Below are 22,080 nucleotides of genomic sequence, written 5' to 3'. Positions count from 1 at the left end.
CCCAGGTGCACACTGACAGCAGAACCCCTTCAGTGCTTTCCCTTCATCTGTACTGTCTCCACCTCCCTGTTTCTTAAAATCACTGGCTGACTGTGCAGAAATAGCCTCTGAAAGATGTAAACCCCCTGGGCTGGCCAGGCCCTGCTCAGATGTTGTCCCTTCTCTGAAACAGGGGAGTACTGCCCTCTCCCTAACGTGACAAGAGGGCCCAGTGGGGAGGAAGAGGTTCAAAGGGGAGAGTGTTACTCCCCAGGAGACTGGAAACTATTTCCTGCAAGCAGTACTGCTGTTAATTATCTGGTCCCTTGCCTCTGAATATATAATATAAAATATCCTCCAGAGACACAGAGGCAGCAAGAGGTTGAGATATGACCTGGTCAAAGCCAGCAGTGCAGAATCCACAAGGAGAGCCAGGAATAAATCATACAGAAATGGAGTGAAACACTCCAAGTCTCACCCTGTCTGCACTGCAGCTCCTGCACAGCTCCAGCCCTTTGACCTTCCCAGCTCAGAGGAGTGGGTTCTACTAATATGGACTTTATATATGGGTGATATAAAATCTGCAGTCACTATCTCCCTTATCTAAATCTCTAAACAATGCAGCAGGTCTTGGGAAAGATTTTGCCTGTCTGTGTTACAGGAGAAAATGGTTGGTATGGGGCAAATATGGGAACAAAGGTGAGAAAAAAAAGACTAGGGAGAAGTAGGGGAGAAGTGTGCTGGGAAATGCAGACTGGAATGCTGACACTGACCAGAAGCAGGAGCAATGAAAAATAATGACCTGCCTGCTCCACAGGCTGCAGAGAGTTCCTCTGCTGAGAATGGGCATCTGCAGCAGAGGATGGGGCTGCAGCCCTGGTCATGGGTAGGATATTTCATAGCTCCAGACATTTCCCTTGATCTGAGGTGACCTCAGCTATATTGAGAGTCTTGAGACAGAAACCGGACCAGAGCAATTCTCTGTTTCGTCACATCAGACTAAAAATGAAGGCTGGGGTCTTCAGGCAAAGCGTCCCTATTGTCCAAAAGATAGAAAATGGCAACACAAACTGATTTTCTTCCTGGCAACAGCTCTTCCCTCATAAACTGACCTCACACAACAGAAAACAAACATTTTTTCCCAGACTGAACTTTTCTTGCAGTCCTGGAGGAAGCCTGTAAAACATTACTGTTCAAACCTCCTCCTGGGTTTGCTGGGTGGGCAGGAGGTTGTAAAGGGAGGTCTGTTGCAGCTGTTGGAAGCACACCCACAGCTGCACTGTGTGGGCACATTCCCTCGTGTCCCCGCCGTGCTGCCGCGTCCCCGTGCCCGATGTGCCCGCTGTGTGTGCCGCACAGGTCGCGCTATGCAGAGTTCCAGCTGAACTGCCAGCCCTCCCCGCAGGCTGCCAGCGGCTGCCGCAGGGACAGCCACGCTGCCTGTCTGCTGGCTTACACCGGCATCATCGGTAAGGGACGGGCTGCCCGCGGAGGACGGGCAGGGACGGGAGACTGGGGATGGATGAGATCCTGGGGACGGATGGGATCCTGGGGACGGATGAGATCCTGGGGACGGATGGGATCCTGGGGACGGATGAGATCCTGGGGATGGATGGGATCCTGGGGACGGATGGGATCCTGGGGACAGATGGGATCCTGGGGATGGATGAGATCCTGGGGACGGATGGGATCCTGGGGACGGATGGGATCCTAGGCAGGGATGGGATCCTGGGGACGGATGGGATCCTGGGGACGGATGGGATCCTAGGCAGGGATGGGATCCTGGGGACGGATGGGATCCTGGGGACGGATGGGATCCTGGGGATGGATGGGATCCTGGGGACGGATGGGATCCTGGGGACGGATGGGATCCTGGGGATGGATGAGATCCTGGGGATGGATGGGAACCTAGGCAGGGATGGGATCCTGGGGACGGATGGGATCCTAGGCAGGGATGGGATCCTGGGGTTGGATGGGATCCTGGGGACGGATGGGATCCTGGGCAGGGATGGGATCCTGGGGAGGGACGGGATCCTGGGGTGGGAATTGTCTGCTTGGGGAGGGAATTGTCTGCTTGGGGTGGGAATTGTCTCCTCTGGTGGGACACGGCTGCTCTTACGGATCTGTGAGGACAGTAAGGTGGAGAGCTGAGCTCTCAGAGACATCACAGAGTCATGGAATGGTTTAGATTGGAACAGACCTGCAAATCCCATCTCATTACAACCCTCTGCCACGGTCAGGGACACCTTTCACCAGACTCCAGGCCACATCCAACCTGCAGCTGGTCTTTCTCCCTTCAGTGATGTGACTAAGCCACAGGGATGGGGTAACTTTAGGATGGCTGCAGGGGAGGGAGAACATCCATGGCCTGCTGCAAGATTCAAACTTCTCTGTCTGGTGGAAATAGATGGGCTGCCCCAGGGTGTCTGCTGTGCCAGGATTCCCTGATGCCATCACCACTGGAAATCACCATGCATTGCCATTTTTCCAACTTCAAATGGTGTCAGATTGGGGTTTCAGATGCTGCAGAGCCCAGCTGGCAGCAGCTGGCACAGACAAGAAACCAAAGAGAAGCAGCAGTGGCCTTTGGACCAGGTCTGTCCTGATGGATGAGACAGACTGACATTTTTGGGCCAACATTTCGTTCTGTTGGAATCCTTCATTCTAGAGACTGAGATTGGCTTTCTCAATGACAGAATGAAAGCTTTATACACACTCACATCCAGTTTTTGACTGCACAGCCTGGAGAGTAAAAGGCTGCAAGAAGACCTTAGAGCCCCTTCCAGGAGAGCTGGAGAGGGACTTTGGACAAGGGATGGAGGGACAGGACACAGGGAATGGCTCCCCCTGCCAGAGGGCAGGGTGGATGGGATTTGGGCAGGAATTGCTCCTGGCAGTGTGGGCAGCCCTGGCACAGGGTGCCCAGAGCAGCTGTGGCTGCCCCTGGATGCACCTGGGACAGTGGGAGTGTCCCTGCCGTGGCACTGGGTGGGATTTAAGGAGCCTTCCAACCCAAACCATTCCATTATTCTCTGAATGTTATTAGGGAACTGAATTTGCAGAAACTGCCCATTCCTTGGACTTTCTAATTGACTGGAGGCTTTGTTGATGGTGATATGACCAAAAGGGTTGTGACTGCTCCTCTTCTCTTCCCCGGGAGCAAACCAGAGCCATGACAGCAGCACTGGAAGGGTTTTGCTGCTGTCATGGAGGGGCTTGGCCGAGGCAGAGTCACCCGGGAGAGCAGCAGTGTCGGTGCCCTTGCAGGGTCCCTGCCCTGCAGTAACCCTTGTCCGTCGGTCCCGGCAGGCAGCCCCATCACCCCCAACTACATCGACAACTCCACGGCCAGCATCGCGCCCTGGTGCAGCTGCACGGCCAGCGGGAACCGCCAGGAAGAGTGCGAGAGCTTCCTGCACCTCTTCACCAGCAACGCCTGCCTGCGTGAGTGCCGCCGGGGCCGGGAGGGGCAGGGGGCTGCAGACCCTGGGGGGCCAGGAGGGGCTGGGGGCTGCAGACCCTGGGGGGCTGTGAGGGGCTGGGGGCTGTGTGAGGGGTCTGGGGGCTATGTGAGGGTCTAGGGGCTGTGTGAGGGGTCTGGGGGCTGCAGACCCTGGGGGGCTGTGTGAGGGTCTGGGGGCTGCAGACCCTGCAGGGCTGTGTGAGGGGTCTGACAACCCTTTTCCCCATCCTCCCCACACCAAGAGAATGCCATCCAGGCCTTTGGCAACGGGACCCACCTGAACACAGCCCCAGCCCCCTCCATCCCCCCCACCACACAGATGTACAAGCAGGAGAGAAATGCCAACAGAGCCGTGGGCACCCTCAGAGAGAGCAGCCCGGAGCACCTCCAGCCCACCAAGGTAGGAGAGGCCTGATTCTCCCCTTCCCTTCCCTTCCCTTCCCTTCCCTTCCCTTCCCTTCCCTTCCCTTCCCTTCCCTTCCCTTCCCTTCCCTTCCCTTCCCTTCCCTTCCCTTCCCTTCCCTTCCCTTCCCTTCCCTTCCCTTCCCTTCCCTTCCCTTCCCTTCCCTTCCCTTCCCTTCCCTTCCCTTCCCTTCCCTTCCCTTCCCTTCCCTTCCCTTCCTTCCCTTCCCTTCCCTTCCCTTCCCTTCCCTTCCCTTCCCTTCCCTTCCCTTCCCTTCCCTTCCCTTCCCTTCCCTTCCCTTCCCTTCTCTTCCCCTTTTTTTTCCCTTCCCGGGTCTGCAGGGGCTCCAGGAGAGCTGGAGAGGGCTGGGGACACGGAATGGCTCCACTGGGAAAAGGCAGGATGGATGGGATTTGGGCAGGAATTCCCTGTGAGGGTGGGCAGGGCTGGCACAGGGGGAGGTATCCCTGGAATTGGGTGTGTTTGTGGTCCCTTCCTGAGCCATTCACGGTTCCAGATCAGCCCCACCTCACCCGTCTCCTTCCCCTGCAGGTGTCTGGAGAGGAGCAGCTCCTGCAGGGCTCCACCCGTCTGTCCTCGGGCAGCTCCAGCCCCACAGCCCCATCCTGCTGGGCAGCCCCTGTGCTGCTGCTGCTGCTGCTGCTGCTGTGCTGAGACAGGCTGCACACAGCACTCACAGACTGTGCTGAACAGCCACACCAAAAACTGTGTCAGGAGCAGAGCAGGGAGAAGGGAGGGGATGGGCAGGTGAGTGTCGGGCACCCCTTCCTCCTCCTCGCCTGCCTGCCGGGTTATTTGATTTTATATGATCAGCATTGGTGACAACCAGCTCATTCTTGGTCCTGGCCACCTTTCCACACCACAGCTTGGTGGTTGTTTCTCCAGCTCTCTGTGGATAGGGCTGGAGCCATGGACAATTTCCTTGGAAAAGTTGGAGGACAGAGCTGATCCAAGAAGTGAGAACTGCAAAGGAAATGTTTCTTCCTGCGCCAGCCAAGAGGGGAAAGACTTTTGATGGATAGCTGGATGGCTGGATGAGCTGTCAGGAGGTTTCCTGAAGCCCACACTGAGGGGCTCTGGACAGGACATGTCGAGTGATGTGGAGTTCAGACCCTGAAGGACAACGTGCCTGGTTCCTTCAGACTGCAGAAACCAGAACACTGGTGAGAAGGAGGTTTTGTTCACTGCAGGAGGACCAAGTAAGCAGACTCTGAACTGGCTGGCAGGGATTATCCACCCTCTCCAAACCATGGCCAGAGTGCAACCAGCATCCATGTCCCTGCTGTCACCTGCCCTGGGCCCTGCTCCCTGGGGAGCCCTGTGTCCTCTATTGACAGAATTCAGGAACAAACACGTGTGTTGCATTTTGTTTACTGATGATTTTTTTGTGTCCAAACCCAAACATCTCTATCCACCCGTCCTGTACAGTGTTTGGGGCATTTTCTGTCACATCCAAACAGCCAGAGGCCAGTATTGTCCCACTCCAGGCTACTCTCCCTCCATCAGAGACCAGTGTGAGCCCAGCACATCCCACTCTCACATGCTGCCTGTTCACCCACTGGTCTCATGGGCACAGGGTGTCCAGCCAAGGGATTTCATTAGAGAAAATTAGGACAGGAGAGGTTTGCTGTACCCTGAAGACAGACATACCCTGCCAAGAAAGGCCCAGTCATTAATTATATCATGGGCAGGGACTGGATTGAGTTTCTCCTCCTTGAAGAACTGGGAGAGGCAATCACCTGTGTCCAGGTGAGCAGGTGAAGGGCTTTGCCTCTTGCCAGGTCCTGTTTTATCAGTGAAGATGTCATTTTAGCAAAGGCTGCTGAAAGGACCCTTTCTGCTGAGCTGCAGAGGAGCCCAGGGGGGAAGGTGAGGATGAGTCCCTGGGGTCCTGGGCACAGGGAGGGGTGAGGATGAGTGTCCCTGGTGTCTTGGGCACAGGGAGGGGTGAGGATGAGTGTCTGTGGTGTCCTGGGCACAGGGAGGGGTGAGGATGAATGTCCCTGGTGTCCTGGCACAGGGAAAAGGTGTGTGACCCTGAACTACCTGGGCATCCCAGGGTCTTTGCTTGAGGTGAGCTGGGGAGTGCCAGTGCCCTCTGTACTACGTGAAGCCAGGAAAGAAGAAGGTGAGGAAGAATGAGGTTTCTCAGGATAAATGCTTACTCAGGCTAAATGCCATGGGAGGAAGAGCAATAGCCCCAGAATCCCCTGAGTGTAATTAGGCCTGGCCTTTGCAGCAGTCCATTTATTCCTTGGTTTGTGCTCCTCCAATAAATATCATTAATCCCTTGGCATTTGAATGCATGGAATCTGACACAGTAAAGCCCATTGCTTTTTATTCCCATTTCCTGCACAAACCCTCACATTGTTTATTGCTTCAGATTTTCTGAGAAACTGCAGCAACTTCCTTGGCTTTTGTTCCAACAAGAAACCATTCTGGTTTTCAGCTGAGCACCTGTGGATGTGTGTGACCTGGACAGAAATCCTCCTGCTGCATCCTGTGCAAAGTGCTGCTCCTTGAGGAGCTCAGGGCTGTAGTTTTCCTCACCCCAGGCTGTGCAGAGGAGCACACCAAGTTCCAAGGCTTGTGTGCAGGGTTACAAGTCACAGCCTGAGCAAGGAGCCTCTCACCCAGCAGGAAGGAGGAGGGGGGGTAGGAATTAACAAAAAAAAAAAAAAAAAAAAAATCCCCAAACTTTCATGGCTTTGTTCTGATTATTTCACTCTTTTCACAAATATTTAATGTCTGTTCTCCCTCCAAGCCTGTTCATGAATCAAACTTTGCAAAAAAGGATGACTTTTGCACCTTTCTTTTGGAGGAAGCAAACATGATTACTCTCCTCCCACCCACCAACATGTGTGCACAGATCACTGCTTTTTCCTTGTGAAAAGCCAGTAATTTTTTGGATGAAATTCCATCTCTGCTGAATTCTGTGAAGTGAACCACGGATCTTCATTTTTCAGCCTCTTGATTAACCACAGAAGTCATAGCAGCTGCTTGTAAAGACTGAGCGAGCCAAGTGGCAGAAAGGGAGACAATTTTCTTTTTAGGAATTACTCCATTCCTGAGGACTTCCATAAGCACAAAGAAGGATCCTGGAGAAAAGAAAGGAAGAAACCACAGTTAAAGAACCAGCCAGACTTTCTGTGGCCACTGAACTCTGTTTTTTCGGGTGCACAGCAGCAGTGGCAGAGGCTGGCAGCCCTGAGGGCCTCTGGAATATTGTGTGTGCCCTTCCCCTTGTCATGTCTTGGGCAGCACTGTCCAGGCTGGAGCAGGGCTGGGAGGGACACCAGGGCTGGGGAAGGTGCTGGGCAGGAGCCCCAGGTGTGCACCTGCACCAGGGGAGGGTGGTGGCTGCCAGCCCAAACTGGGCTCAGGTTGTAGTTACCTTTCTGTGATGTCAGTATTTACACATATCCATGAATAAAGCACACTGGCATTTTCCTGAGCCCTGGCTCCTGCCTGCCAGCTCGTCCAGGATGGTGCTGGGCTCCCTGTGCTGGAAGGAGCTGGAGGGTTGGGATGACCCTGCTTGGCTGGGACCACAGAATTCTGGAATATCCTCAGCTGCAGAGACCCTCAGGATCATCCATCCAGCCCCTGCCCTGCCCAGACCCCCAAAATCCCACCCTGGGCATCCCTGTCCTGTTCTGCCTGGTTAGGAACAGTGAGTAATGCAGCACACACACAAAAAAGCAGCAAGAAGTGATTTATTGAAAAGCCATCACATTTATGTAAGGTGGATCATGCAAAAGAAAATAGAAATATTGGTCCAAGAAGGCAACACCTCTCTGAAAACAGGATTTCTGCAAAATATCACGAGACACACAGCTCAGTGGTGAACATCAGGTGTCTGTGTTATTCATTCTTCCTTCTCTTGTTTGTCCCTTGAGCCTCCAGCAGTGTGCACACTGTCAAACTCTGCTGGAGCTCTGGGGCTGTGCCCATTCCTGGGGAGCCTGGACCCTCGGGGGCATGTTCCCAAAATCCAGCCTTGCCCTGGCTCCAAAACCAGCCCAGTGTGCCCCAGCCCAGAGGGGTGGTGGGTGTGAAACAGCTCTGCTGAGATGGAGAGACATCAGGAGGGAGACAAGAGCCCCACACAAGCCCTGGGGCTCTTTGTGGGGGTGAAACCTGCAAAGTTTTGGGAGAAATTTGGGGCAGGTACAGCAGGGATGGGAATAATTGCACCTGCAATTGGGGACATGGAGCCACCCTGGGACCAGAGAGGGGAAATAGCTGGGAAAAGATACTGCAGCCCTGTGCAGGGCACAGCAGGAGGGGAGGTGGAGGAGAAGGCAGGGTGGTGGCTCATGCCAGCCAGGAAGGCTTCTGTTCATGCCATCAGCATCTGTGAGCTATTTTTGGAAACTTAAAAAAAATAAATCACAGGGAAATTGATTAGAGGCAAATGGAATGTTTCCTTGCCAATTCTGGGTAGCCCTAAAATTTTAGAAAATAAATCTACACAAAATTTACATAAAAATAATGTATAATAAGCTTTGGCTGACACTTCTACCTCGTCTCTGGGTCTGGGTGTGGTTTTGGGGGTGCTGGCTGTGCCCACAGCAAAGTGAGCACTGCTCCCTCCTGCAGCCACAGCCATCAAACACTGAGGAGAGCACAGGGAGGGGTTTTTGCACCCTCCCAGAGGAAAGGTTGCACAGCCTGTGCAGCCCCAGGACAGGATGGACAGGGCTTGGAGCAGCCTGGTCCCATGGAGCTGCTCTTCAACTGCTGCAAGGAGATGTTGAAATCACAAACAACAATTTCCCACGTGTTATCTCCAAGCAAACGGTGCTAAAGTGCTGATAGGGATGGGGACATCTTGCTTTGGTTATTAAAACACTGAATTTCTGCAGAAACAGTGGATGTTTGCCAAAGGGAAAAGCTGCAGAGTTAGCTCTGACATGAAAAATGGTCAAGTCATTTTGTGGGGTTTTTTCCTAAGGGGAAGTGGAAATGATTTCTGGTGGGAGCAAGGATCCCAGGGAACGTGTCAATGGAAGTGCTGCCAGTCACTCAGTTGGAGGCACATTGTGGCTGCAGCCTGGAAAGCAGAGCTGATGAAGCAGCTGCAGGTGGGGTGGATGGAGACCCCAGATATGTCTGTGCTCTGCTCTAATTCCCCATCCAGACAGCACTTCACCATCTGCCATCACCATCCAGCCCTACCCTCTGAAGCTCTGCTTCCAAATTGCATTCAGAGATCAGCAGGAGAGATCCAGCCCCATCCTCCCATGGCATTGCTGGTCCCCATGGAGGGGGAGATCAGAAACAGCCCCTCCCTGCTCATGGAGCTGCACCTGCACTCTTGGCAGCAGCAGGGAAATAAAGAGGAGAAAGATGCTGTCCTTGGTAGAGCCAGAGGGGCCCAGTCAGGTTTTTTGGCTAAATTCCCTGCAGGTGTGGTTTCTGAGTGATGCATGAGCACAGAGGGAAGGAAGGGCCTGGTCCTGCAGCTGATCACAGAGTCATGGGATGGTTTGAGTTGCAAGGGGCTGTAAAAAACATCTTTTTTCACCCCCTGCCATGGCAGGGACACTTTCCACTGCCCCAGGTTGCTCTGTGCCCTGTCCAGCATGGCCTTGGGCACTGCCAGGGATCCAGGGCAGCCACAGTTCTCTGTGCCAGGACCTTGCACCTCACAGGGACCAATTTCTTCCCAATATCCCATCCATCCCTGCCCTCTGGCAGTGGGAAGCCATTTCCCCTTGTCCTAACCCTATATGCCAATGAAAAACATCTAATTTCAATGCAGTTTGAGCCCTGAGATCTTGCTCTTTGTTTGTGGGGAAGATTTATCTCTTCTCAGACATCTCTAGTGCAGAGATGTCTGAGTGCAAATCCCAGGTTTGTCACTGGGTCTCTGGAGTCCCCAAGGAGAAGAGGTGCCTCATGTGCCTTACCTCAGAGCTCCCATGGGGTGCTGATGGTGTCCCAAAATCCCTGGCCAAGGGTGCTGGGGTTCCCAGCCATGTTGCAGTGGGACCCCAGCCCACCTGCACTGGTGCTGACACCTGGGCCCAGCAGCCTCATTACCAGGCACAAAACTCATCAGCAGGTGCCATCACCTCATTAAAAAATCTCCCCCACCTTGTGCCTTTGGCAAGATCTCAGTGCTTCCACTCTGTCCCTGCAATCCCTGACTTGCTCCTTGATTAGCTCACAAACCAAAAACCCCAGGGAGAAACTCAAGAATCTGCTAATTGTTTTTTCGCCAATGGCAATGCATTGGCTGTGGAACTCTGGCTCTTCTGTACAGCTCTCTCCCCATCAGTGGGGAAAGAAGGAAATGTTGGTGTTTCTGCCATACTGTAGATGATTTACCACCAGCCAGTGATGTGGAACTACTCAAGAGCTGCCCCAAAGCCCACCTTTGCCTTGGTGGAAGAAACACCACCCAGCCTCCAGTCCAGGAATTCTGGGGCAGTTAAATTGGTTTTTAAAAAGACTTAAAGTCCCTTCTTCCTGTAGGTGGTCGATATTTAAGGTTTGTGGAAAGAAAAGCTGGACCTCAAATTTCTCTCTGGCTCCTTACCCAAAACATTCATTAATAATAACAGCTGAAGACAAAGATCATCATCCTGGATGTGCACACAGCCTTGGAAAACCTCCATGCTCTCTTCTCTTCCTTCCCTTCAAACCTCTTTTCTTTGCTACAACAAAAGAAAAATCAGAGCAGGGATTAAAAATGGCTCCAGTCCTCTGTGGTTTTTCCTGCTGTCCAAAATAAACCTAAAGCAGCTTTAAAACCACCACCCCCTGCCCATTTCATTTCAGGTCTGGGCACCCCACGCTGTGCTGTCAGCCTGGCGTCCCTGCTCTGCAGCAATTGCTGGGAATTGGGCTCCTGCATCCCAGCCTAATGCCATGGAATGGAGCAGCACTGCAATCTTTGGAGGCAACGGTGGCTGAAACCTTCATGGCTCATAAATGTCAGGTTCAAGTCTGCTTCATCCCAGCAGTGCTTAATTCCAGAGTTGGAGAGTGACATAAAAATAAATGGAGAGCAGCAGAGTCTGGGTGTCATGGAGCAAGTGACAGCTTCAGACAAGCCCTGCCTTAGGCTCAGAATTTTGGCAGCAGCTCTGCTTAGGTGACCTGCACCTCAATTCCTCTGGCTCACAAGTTCTCAAGGCTGGCTGGTTAGTGGAATTGTAAAACGTGTTATTTATTAAACAGACAGGAGATAACAAACAGCCTTGAATAGTTACTGCACAGTGAAAAACAGGAGAAATACTGGATTACATAAAACAGTGCACCACATTAAGGTACCTAAATTAAAGCTACCAAAGACACAGCAGAGAACAGGAGTCAGTGGAATTTGCCACCAAACTGCCATTAGAGTACTCAGCCCTCAGCAGAGTAACCACAAAATTGGTGTCCCAGCTTTGGGGAAAAGCCCCACACATTTCTAGGGAATGTGCAGAAAACTTTTGCTTTGTGAAAGTTTTGTGTAGCTTTTATAAAGTGGAGTGTCTGTCAGTCAAAAATTCCAGCTCATCTTTCCACAGTCTTGCTTCCACAGCAAGATGTTTATTGTCAGCCAGTAGTGCCACTTCCCCAGTGCCTGAATAACCACCACACAGGTGGTTTGCAGTGAGTTATTTCACCAAATTGCAATCTTCTGTGAAGGGTGAGAAGCCTTGCACCAGCTAACAGACCCAGGTGAGTTCTGTGGTGGGAGATGTGCTGCTGCACAGGAGGTGGGACAGGAGTGGCACCTCTGCTGTGCCTCTCCAGCTTTCCTGTGGACCTGAAACCCCAGGGCAGCTTTTCCTCTTTGGATTTAAACAAAGACATTTCCTGGAAAGAATTATTAGTGAGAATAAGAAAGGAAAGGGGCTGAGATTTTTTAGTTCTGTTGGGGTCATGTCATGATCTGATGGTCATGTCTGATCTCTGGGACAGGGACAGGAGCAGGGAATGGCTGGAGCTGTGTCTGGAGGGGCTTATGTTGGATTTTGGGAAAGGTTCTTCCCCCAGAGGGTGCTGGCACTGCCCCACAGAGCTCCAGGAGCATTTGGCCAGCACTGCCAGGGGTGCACAGGGGGGATTTTGGGGGGTCTGACCACCGACAGGGGTGGGACTGGGTGATCCCTGTGGGTTCCTTCCAACTCAGAATATTCTGTGACTCTATTAAACCCTGAATGCAGAAGCTCTAATCTTTGGAACTGGGGAACTCAGAATTATCCAGGTTGGAAAAGACTGCCATGGAGCCAAGGCAGTCAAGGATCAGTTGCATTGGGACAGCTGGGACATGACACCAGCTCTGAGGGGTGGGAGCAGATAAATTCCTCCTCCAACCCTCACCATCCTAAACAGCCTGCACGGAGGAGAGGCCCCTTTTTCTGTATAATCACAGAATTATTCAGGTAGGCAAGGACCCTTAACATACTGAGAACACCTCGTTGGGATTCTCCTCCCTTCTCCCACAGCCAAGGAGATCAGGGACCAGGAGCTGCCCTAAGGCACCTGGGGGAAGTGAACCTGAGGGTAGAAACTATTTAAAGACTGCCTCTACCTTTAACATCTACAGATTTACCTCTTTGAATTATATTACATTACCCCATCCTTTGGCAGAGGACGTGTCCCTCCTTCCCCCTCCCAAATTCATCCCTGCCAGGAGCCCATTGATACCCACCCTCACCTCAGCCAGAAGCCTGCAAAACCACCTCGATATATTTTTCTCCACATTTGAAGAAAATAAATAAGAGGAAAATTTTAACCAGATCATCTACTTTTTATTTCAGAGGAAAGATTTGCATTATTTACTTTTATTTATATACATGTACTTCACATTTGTATTTAAAATGCACAGACCTCCCAAGAATTTTCTCGTTCCGGCTTTAAATTAGCTGTTATTTTACAATACAAAATATTATACCAAAAAACTGCAATCCTAAATGTGTGTATGTATAACACCCACAACCCCAGCAACGAAATAGTTTACAATACTTGCTCCTATTTACATGTGAATGCAATAAATGCTAAATTATACATATTAACAAACTAAGCTCAAGTCTGAACACAGATAAGAATCATAAATAATTACAGAACAAAGAGGAAAAAAAAATCTAGAATACAATTAATTCAAGGATCTTAGTTTAAAGAACATTTATTGTGCACAAATTTCAGAGTAATATAAAACTCTTTTTTTTCTTTTTTTTTTTTTTTAATGGACTGACATACGATACACTCTGTGACGATTGTTATTTTTTTCTTTCTTTCTGCTGATGAGGTTTGTGGAATCAATACTAAATGGAGAGGAAATGTCTAAAGAATTCTTGTACCTGGAAGACGCACACAAATTGTGTGTGTGTAGTGTCAGGACAAAGAAACAGACTGAACAAAACCTGCCCAGAAAAATCAGCACATAGACATCTTGTAGTAGTCCTGGCATGGAAACACAGCTTGTTTCAGCAGCTACCAACAGAAAAAGCAGGAATTTTACTAAAATTGCAAAGAACACATCCAAAAATGAGGAGAACCCCCTTGGCCATCCCCTCCCTGCCTTCTGCAGCCCCAACACTTGGGGAGAACCTTCCCCCTGGAGCCCCCCAAACCCCTCTGCTCCTGCTCCTGCTCCTGCTCCTGCTCCTGCTCCTGCTCCTGCAGCTCAGCCCCTGCCCTGCACGGGATGGAGCAGCAGCAGGAGCTGATCTGGGCACACAGAGAGAGCAGGGACTGATCTGGGCACACAGAGAGTGCAGGGGCTGATCTGGGAATCCAGAATCTGCCAGGAGCTGATCTGGGCACACAGAATCTCCAGGGGCTGATTGATCTGAGCACACAGAGAGTGCAGGGGCTGATCTGGGCACACAGAATCTCCAGGAGCTGCCCCAGGAATGCAGAACTCTCCCAGTGCAGCAATTCCCTGTCCCAGGGAAGGGCTCAGGCTCTGAGCTGCAGCTGTGCCTGTCCCTGGCTCAGACTCTCATGGGAGCAGCAGCGGATGGAGGGGCAGCCCAGCCCTGAAGCCCTGCTATGGAAAAGGCTAAAGCTGCATTTCAGCCTCCAAGCCTCCCTTCAGCTCACTCAGGGCCAGGGGAGCTGAGCTGCCATCCCACCACCCCTCACACCCGGGGGTCTTGGAAAGGCTCCCTGCAGAAATGTCAGAAGTGCTTCTGAGCAATGCCCAGGACACGAACTGCCCTGAAGGAGTGTGGGTCAATCACAGGCATTACCCTCCACAAACAGCTTTATTTTGGTAATTTCAGTACAATGTGTTTCAAGCCCAGGGAAAACTGATCATAACAACTGAAAAGTTGTGTCTCATAAATCTTCTTCTATCCAAAATATTGAGCCAGAGCGTGGCAAGGTCATGCTACAACAACCCAGAGAAAATTCTGGGCTAAAACCCATGGAAAATGGTGAATTAAACAACAACAACAAAAAGTGTGTTATTTGGAGATCCACTGGCACCACTCTTTTCTAGGATAAAAGGGCCCCAGGAGTTCTGAAATTTTATTACTAATTTTTTTAAGGCTCCTCTCAGAGAATGAAAATCTTCTGAGGGTTGAGATGTTAAATGCTAAATTTCAGCCAGTTATAAACACCTGAAAATAGTGATTTTGAATGGAAACCCTGCCACAATTTTAGTAACAAAGGCCTTAAACTACTGATTTAATCCTCCACATAGTGACCACTTTAAGGATGTTTATTACTTGTCTCCAAATGTTGCTTTTCCCCCTTTCAAGTGGAAAAGCCATTATTTTACTTGGCTTCTAAATTTAAGTGAAATGCATTTGAACACACAAAAGTCAAATTATGCCTCCCTGCTTTGCAAGATATCCTGATGTAATCTGATGTTTAAAGCTCTGGAAAGTTATCCAATACTGATCAGATGAAGGAGTTATTAAGACAAAACTCATACATCATTTAAAATGCATCAAAAATACATTCAATTTTTTTCTGGTTTATATACACTTTAAATCTCTCCATGTTCTGCACATTACCATAGAGTTTATGTACAAGTGCAAAATCTGTGTGTCATTTGTCATGTATTTACAGATTCTCCCATGAAATAAGGTTGCTCTTTCACCTCACTTCCAAATGACATAAACCCAAAATTCCCTCACTTTTGATACTGGCCTGGTGATAAGCTGCCAGCAATTCTTCTTTCCACTGTTCTTTCCTGCTTTTTCCCGTTTACCTCTGAGCTGGGATGAAAGTGCAGCAGAGCTGTGCATGAGAGTTCTCCCTCATCAGGATGCAGATCAGATGCAGGGCACAGCTCCATCCTAGCCTTTTCCTTTGATTTGTGTAACTCTTGTTGCTCTATTTACATTTTTTGGTTCTGATAAACCTTGACTTTGATCATCTTTGCTCCTTTTTCCAGTATCTGACAGCTGCCTTTGGCCACACTCCTGAGCACACTGAGGCTCTGCAGGGGTGAGAAAACGTCCCCAGCTCTGTATGGATGTCTTTTTATCAAGGTAAAATCCATCACCCCTCCAGGCCTACAGCTCAGAGCTCCTGGTGATCAGGAAAACCCAACAGCTTTAAGCACCTGCTCAGGTGCTGTCCTGAAGAGGGAAACAAGCACAGGGGCTTTCACAGGGCTGCCAGTTCTCCTCCCAAAAACAGCAAGAACAAATCTGCAAATGCCAGGATGTGCATCATGGCTGAAAATATGCAGTAACAGGGGAGGGATTTTAGTCCAGTCTTATTTCTCCAGTTCAGATTAACCCTATTACTGAGCAAGTGAGAAAATACTATCAGGAGATGAATCTGTCTGAGGTAATCCATGCATCAGGTAAAATTGCCTTAATCCCCTAATTCTAAGACAGAGCTCAGCCCTTTCTCCCTCACAATTTCTTCTTCACATAGAGCACTGAAATTTCCAGTTTAGAAAAAGAGGCATTTATATATATTTTTATGTATAATGCATTTTTTTCCCAATATTTTTTGGCAGTTCCAATATTTTTTGCAGTCTCACTGCACTCGTTAAATGCCACATTAAATCAGAATTATCATCCAGCACAGTCCTTAAACCATCAGGCTGTTCCCATCTGAACACACACAGCAATGCACCTCTTTATTGTAATGTGCCAGGCTCCAAAGAGCTTCTCCAAAACACATGGTCAGAAACAAGCACCCCAGAAATGAGCACTGACACGTGAGTGATGACCAGAACACGCACAAACAGGGAGCAGCTATTTGGGTTTCAGTCTGTCCAGATCAAGAGCACCTCCCTCCCACGTGTTATTTCTCCATTGACTAAACATCAGATGTCCTCAGCAGAACCCGCCAGCTCAGTGACCTGGAGGAATCCACAGTTACTGTGTGAAGCCAAAATTCATAATTCATAATCCTTTTGCCACCTTCCTACCAGCTCCAGCCCTCCAGCTCGTGCAGCCCCAGCCTGCCAGAGCCCCTCAGATGGGTTGATGCACCCTCCACATGCCAAACCTTCTCTTTGCCATTTCCAAGTCTCATCCTTTCACCAACCAGCCATTTCTTCAACATCTAACAGAGCTCGAGCCCAACAGGAAATACCAGGATCTGATTGTGCAGAACTCAAACCTATGGCAAAACAAAGCTGCTCTGCTTGATTTTTATTTGAAGTTCTTTTTTTACTTCATCCTGGAGTGATCTGGCAGCCAGAGTGTTGGTTTTGACACCCTGTAAGAAGATGGAGCAAATCATAAGCACTGAGGAGCAATGCCTCCAAGCTCAGCTCTCACCCAGAAGGATGGCAGGAGGGGAGGGGCAGGAGAGAGGCCAAAATCAGGAAAATCAGAAAAAGTGATGTGTCTGACCTGGAACACAGAGTGCTTCTATGAAAATGCTGGTGAAACTGGGAGTTCTCTTACGAGATACTGAAACTGTACGTGCCTTCCAGATATTCCCATCTGAGTAGTTGGTTGGTCAGGAAAATGAGATTTTCCTCTGACTGCACAGGCCAGAGGACACCGAGTGCCTTGGGTGACTCTAGATGTGAGTTTAATACCCTCAAAGGAATCCATCCTGTTAAAAAGCAGCGTGGGTAGCAGTCTCCTCACTCCCTAGATCTGGTCACGTCTAGGCACTTGTGTGTGGTGTACTCCAAGCAGGTTAAGACTATGTAAACACTGAGTCTTTCCAAAGCAACATCCACCTTTCCAGTTATTTCACGTGGTCTGAGCAACATCAACCTTTAAACCATCCCAGCATTCCTGGACCATGATGACTACAAAAGGCTGTGCCTGGAAGAGAGTTCCACTGAAATAAGGAGGGAACAACTAAATATTAAATGAAAACAAAGGATGAAGATGCTTTGAAGATTAACAGTAGTGTTTATGTGTTGAGAGCTGACACCTGTAAACACTGGATCTTTTTCTTTTTGTACAGTTTGATAAATACATGAACTACAAAGCACTTTCCATGTAGAAACCTGAGTGTCATTCATATTGGACTACAGTTGTATTTACACTGACCAGCAATGGCAGCATTAGACTTCACCACACCTGCCACCAAATTATCTTGCTTGAAACTTGGAGAAAACAAAGGAGCAATCTGAAGCCATGTGTCAGTAAAACTTAAGTGGAGCAGTTGTCAAATAAAGCCAACTAGCACGCAGATGAGAGAAAAAAACTGGGTTGGAGAACTTGTGGTTTTTTTCCGGGTGCTTTAGTCTCTTGGGACACAACTGGGAAATCTTTCTCCTCCTCCTCCTTGGTATAACTTTTCCATTTTGTTCCAAATCCTAGAGAGTTTCTGATGTCCATGCATCAAATACAGGTTCCTGGCTGTGCAGGGGGCTGCTGCTTCCGATTCCGTATCGCGCCCGATTTCTCTTTGTAGGCAATTGGCATCTGCTGGGAAATGTCCACCAGTGCACTGGCCACTGCCAGACCTGGGCACCAGAACAGAGAGTCAGGCAGCAGAAAGGCACAGCAACACAGCTTGCAGAAACAGCTGAGATCATCTGTAGAATTTTTTAAATAAACTAGAAAAGCATTTTGCCTTAATAATTAAACTCCAGCCCGTATTCTGAAAGGAGCTGAAATACTGCATGTTTAATTAGAAGCAACAGCAGGAGAAAAGTATGCAGTAAGGGTGACTATTACTGGATGTAAAATTCTAAATATTGAAGCCTGAACCCTGGATGGAGAAAATCTCTTTGTCCAGAGCCACTAAGGGGAGGGCAGAGGTGCTCTGAAAGGATTTGGAGTGACAGGACAATGGGGAATGGCTTCAGGCTGACAGAGGACAGGGTTAGATGGAATATTCTTCCCTGTCAGGGTGGGGAGATGCCAGGGCTGCCCCATCACTGGAAGTGTCCAAGGCCAGGTTGGACAGGGCTTGCAGCAAGCTGGGCTAGTGGAAGGTGTCCTTGTCCATGGCAAGGGGTGGAACTGGATGGGCTTTAAGGTCCCTCCAACTCAAATCTTTCCATAATTCTGTGACTTGATGCTCCCCTGCAAATGGAGCTGGGAATGGAGTCAGATGTGACAAGTTACCTTCACAAGTAATTATTGCAAACATGTCTGTTCTTCTTGCCCCACCCAGCTGTTAATTAAAGCACAGTTCAATATCAAATGTTCATCCATCAATTGACCTTAGTAATTAACTAAAAGCTCATGCTGGAAGCCAGCAGGGCCCAAACCAGGCAGCCTAAAACACTCTGAGCACATGCCAAGCTGTGGGATCAGGACAGGTGAGTCTGTAAGGTTGGGGAAGGAGCACAGAGTGAATTCCAAGCCATCAGAGGCAGCAGCATTCCTCACCTGACTGTCCTGGTGGAGGGATCCCCCCCAGTCCTCGAGGCAGCCTGACGAACACCGAGAGCACGGCTGCCTTGTTCCCAAAGCAGGGCTCCAGAGCAATGGGCTTGGGGACAGTCTGCATGAGGAGCAGAGAGAGAAAACAAATGTTCAACGCTGTCTCACACCCTCCCTCCTCCCCCAGCATTGCTTTTCAGCCTGTACCAGCCCCAGGGCATGAGCCACCACCAACACACTGCTGCGCTGAGCAAATCTCCTGCACACAGCCAGCAAAGCCAAAACCACTGTCAGCAACAATCAAACACAAGGAAACACATCCACTTAATAAAAATCAGGCTATTAAAAACTCAAGCACTACAGGAGGCTTGCATTTCTCCCTGAATTCAATAACAAAGGAGCAGCTTATGTCATCAGCAGGATTGAGGGTTTTGTTCCATCGACCCCATCAGCAGCAAGTCACTGACACCAGCAATTGGAACTCCCAAAATTTAGCTCCATCTACCACCTTAATAGCACTTCATGTCCTAACACAGTAAAGAACATTTTCCCAAGAACAAAAAGAAGTGTCCAAGGCCAGGTTAGAGGGGGCTTGAAGCAGCCTGGTCTATGGAGGGTGTCCTTGTCCCTGGCAGGGGTGGCACTGGATGGGCTTTGAGGGCCCTTTCCAGCTGGGATTCCAATATGCAAGGGGCAGTCAGCTTTCTGCACCCTGCAGGAGCAGGGGACTGGATGCCTTGCTGACCCTCAGTGCCTAAAAAAGCTGGAAAACACTATTTTACCCAATATACTCAGTACTTTCTGTTTTCTTCTTTAATATGGACAAACTCTGCTCTGGTGCTAATGAAATAATTAGTGCTTTATCCATCAGGCATCAAACTACAGCACAGCACTCAAATGTTCAACAGAAACTCAATGCAATGTATCCATGAAAAAGCCCAAACAGGAGTCAGACATGCTGTTAAATTACTGCTGCTCAATAAAAAAGACAAAAGGAGACAACAGCAAGCAAAATGAAACTGAAAACTTTCCATATCTCACGTTTACTGCAGTGACTGCAGCAGGGTTTGCTCTGTGCAAGGCTGATAAATACTGCTGCCTGTCTGGCTCATGGCAGCAGATTTCTTCATCTCCCCACCCCAACAAAGGGATCAAATAAAGCTTTTCCCAGAAGGAAACAAGCACACCCTGGTGCTGTATCCCACAGGGACTCAACTGCCAGAGGTAATGGAGAGAGCACAGGGGAGGCAACTGCAGGAACAGAGCCCAGACTTCTGCCACATGGGTGGGAGCAAGAACTGAACACAAAGTTGATTTTCCTTTGGACAGACTCAAGTATCTCACTTGTTCTGCGGTTAATAAATCAGCTCTGGTGAATTGCAGAGTTTGGAGGATGGTACTTGGGTTACAGAGAGCTCTTATGGTCACCCTCAGCAGAATGGGCAGCACAGACCACACAGAGAAGTGATGGAGGGAAGAGAATGAGGGAGCAACTGAATAAGAAGAGATTATATTTTTAAATACTTTTAAATGTATTTTAATGGATTTTAATAGATTAATGGATTAATGGATCAATGGTTTGGGTGGGAAGGGACCTTAAAGTTCATCTCATGCCCTGCAGGGAGCAAGGACACCTCCCTCTGTCCCAGGTGCTCCCAGCCCAATCCAGCCTGCCTTGGGCACTGCCAGGGACCCGGGGCAGCCACAGCTCTGGGAATTCCAGCCCAGCCCTTCCCACCCTGCCAGGAACAATTCCTGCCCAAGATCTCCCCCAGCCCTGCCCTCTGGCAGTGGGACCATTCCCTGTGTCCCTCCAGGACCTTGTAAAATCTCCATCTTTCCTGGTGGGCCCTTCAGGTACTGAAAGGCTGCAATCAGACCAACCCAAAACCTTTTATTTTCCAGGCTGAACAACCCCCCAGAAAACGGGGGTTAGTAAAATACTGTTAATATTTCCCTGCATGGGGAACTTTATTTCTCTCAACCATGCACAGCAAGGATAATGATGCACCCAAAATCTGCCAGGCAGTTGCAAACTAATTTGGAAGGAATTAAGCACAACATCACTTTGCTGCTAAGCTCCATCTTTAAACTAAAAGGAAAAAAACGGCCTGTTGTCCATCAAATCCAGCTTTTCCTGAGACAAGCTGCAGTTAATAACAACAAAAACTTGCCTGAAGAATCAAGTCCTGCACATTTATTTTTGACAGCCCCAGTTGAGGCACCTGCTTTCTGAGCTGTGACTCATTGTGCATCTTGTCTCTGAGCAGTGCTGGGGCCAAGAGAGCCAGGAGGGAAGGAGGGAATGACTCAGAGCTGGGAATGAGGGAGGAATTCCAGGCAGGGAGGTGAGCAGGAGTGAAGGACACAGAGCCCAGCCTGGAGCCAGAGAGCAGGCTCTGCACACAAGGCAGAATGGGCCATTCCAGCCATGGGACATTTGTCACAGCAAATGGGACATGTCAGCAACTCCACAGGGAACAATTCCTGCCCAAATCCACCCATCCTGCCCTCTGGCAGTGGAGCCATTCCCTGTGTCCTGTCCCTGCCTTGTCCCTCTCCAGCTCTCCTGGAGCCCCTCCAGGCCCTGCCAGGGGCTCTGAGCTCTCCCTGGGATTTTCCCTTCTCCAGGGAACATTCCCAGCTCTCCAGCCTGGCTCCAGCCCTGCAGCAGCTCTGCAGGTGGGGTCTCACCTGGGGGACACAGGGACTTTCCAGGAACAGGGCACTTCCCAGGAATTTGTCTGGGCTGTTTCCAAGTGACCCAGGTGTGGATACATCACCTTGTGGATACCCTTGGGAGTCCATTCCACAGCCAAACACTTTCCCCAAGGAGCCTGAATTGTGTGATGCTCAACCTAAACATTTTTATTTCATCTCATTATTTTTATTTACGCTGCTTTTACTTGACAAATTCAAAAAGGTAATAATGTGTCACATAAAGCTAATGGCTAGAACAATAAATATTCTGTATAATTTCACAAACACAGCATCAGTTTTATTTAGCCTCTATGAAACACTGCCAGCATATTGCATTTCAAGATATATTTTTAAAAAAACATGGAGAATTTTTTTTCCTTAAAAGAAAACATATTTCTGTGTCTTGAACAAATAAGTCTTACATGGTTTTCAATTTCCAGGAAGGAAATTAAAATAAAGGAAAAATCTTACAGTGGTGGATGAGAAAGAGAACATTACCCAAGCAGTTCAGTTTTATTATTTGATTCCACTTGTTCAGGTGATTTCACTCTGTAGAAAAAGGGTCAAATTCCATTTGCAAGTTTTTAAATTGTGCCATTTAAAGCTGAGTGAACATTTGCAAAACAAGTTACAAGCAATTTCCTATTAAAAATAGATTATTAAGCTTTAAAAATCATATTCTCAGGGTAATATGTGTGTCCTGCAAGATAGAGATGAATGAACTTCCAGCAATGATTCACAGTAAATGAGTTTAGATTAAAAATTTACATTTTGTCCCTGGTATCTACCTTGGGATT

General features: G+C 49.2%; 2 protein-coding genes across 3 annotated transcripts in view; one reads left to right on the top strand and one right to left on the bottom strand.

The window, feature by feature from the left end:
* The window catches only part of LOC306816670 (GDNF family receptor alpha-4-like), a 56,853-nt gene extending 50,694 nt beyond the window's left edge, over window positions 1-6,159 (top strand). Inside the window, exons 5-9 of one of the 2 annotated variants that reach the window (XR_013777745.1) lie at window positions 1,339-1,448; window positions 3,289-3,423; window positions 3,685-3,842; window positions 4,398-5,735; window positions 5,852-6,159. Coding sequence is in view for 1 of the 2 variants with exons in the window: in XM_079333095.1 (XP_079189221.1) it covers window positions 1,339-1,448; window positions 3,289-3,423; window positions 3,685-3,842; window positions 4,398-4,520 (526 nt within the window). In the remaining variant the exon portion in view is untranslated. Of the gene's footprint in view, window positions 1-1,338; window positions 1,449-3,288; window positions 3,424-3,684; window positions 3,843-4,397; window positions 5,774-5,851 lie in introns of those variants that run through there. The other variant, XM_079333095.1, reaches the window with a different exon arrangement.
* A 10,976-nt stretch (window positions 6,160-17,135) lies between these two features.
* Window positions 17,136-22,080, bottom strand: part of ATRN (attractin) — a 116,745-nt gene continuing 111,800 nt past the window's right edge. The window contains exons 28-29 of the mRNA XM_079333093.1: window positions 18,590-18,704; window positions 17,136-17,715 (exon numbers count right to left, since the gene is read on the bottom strand). Of these exons, the coding sequence (XP_079189219.1) occupies window positions 17,591-17,715; window positions 18,590-18,704 (240 nt within the window). The 3' untranslated portion in view covers window positions 17,136-17,590. The remainder of the gene's footprint in view (window positions 17,716-18,589; window positions 18,705-22,080) is intronic.

Source organism: Erithacus rubecula, assembly GCF_903797595.1.
Source record: "Erithacus rubecula genome assembly, contig: scaffold_141_arrow_ctg1, whole genome shotgun sequence".
Lineage (NCBI taxonomy): Eukaryota > Metazoa > Chordata > Aves > Passeriformes > Muscicapidae > Erithacus > Erithacus rubecula.
Note: the sequence above shows the minus strand (reverse complement) of the source record. Positions and strands in the feature narration are given on the sequence as shown.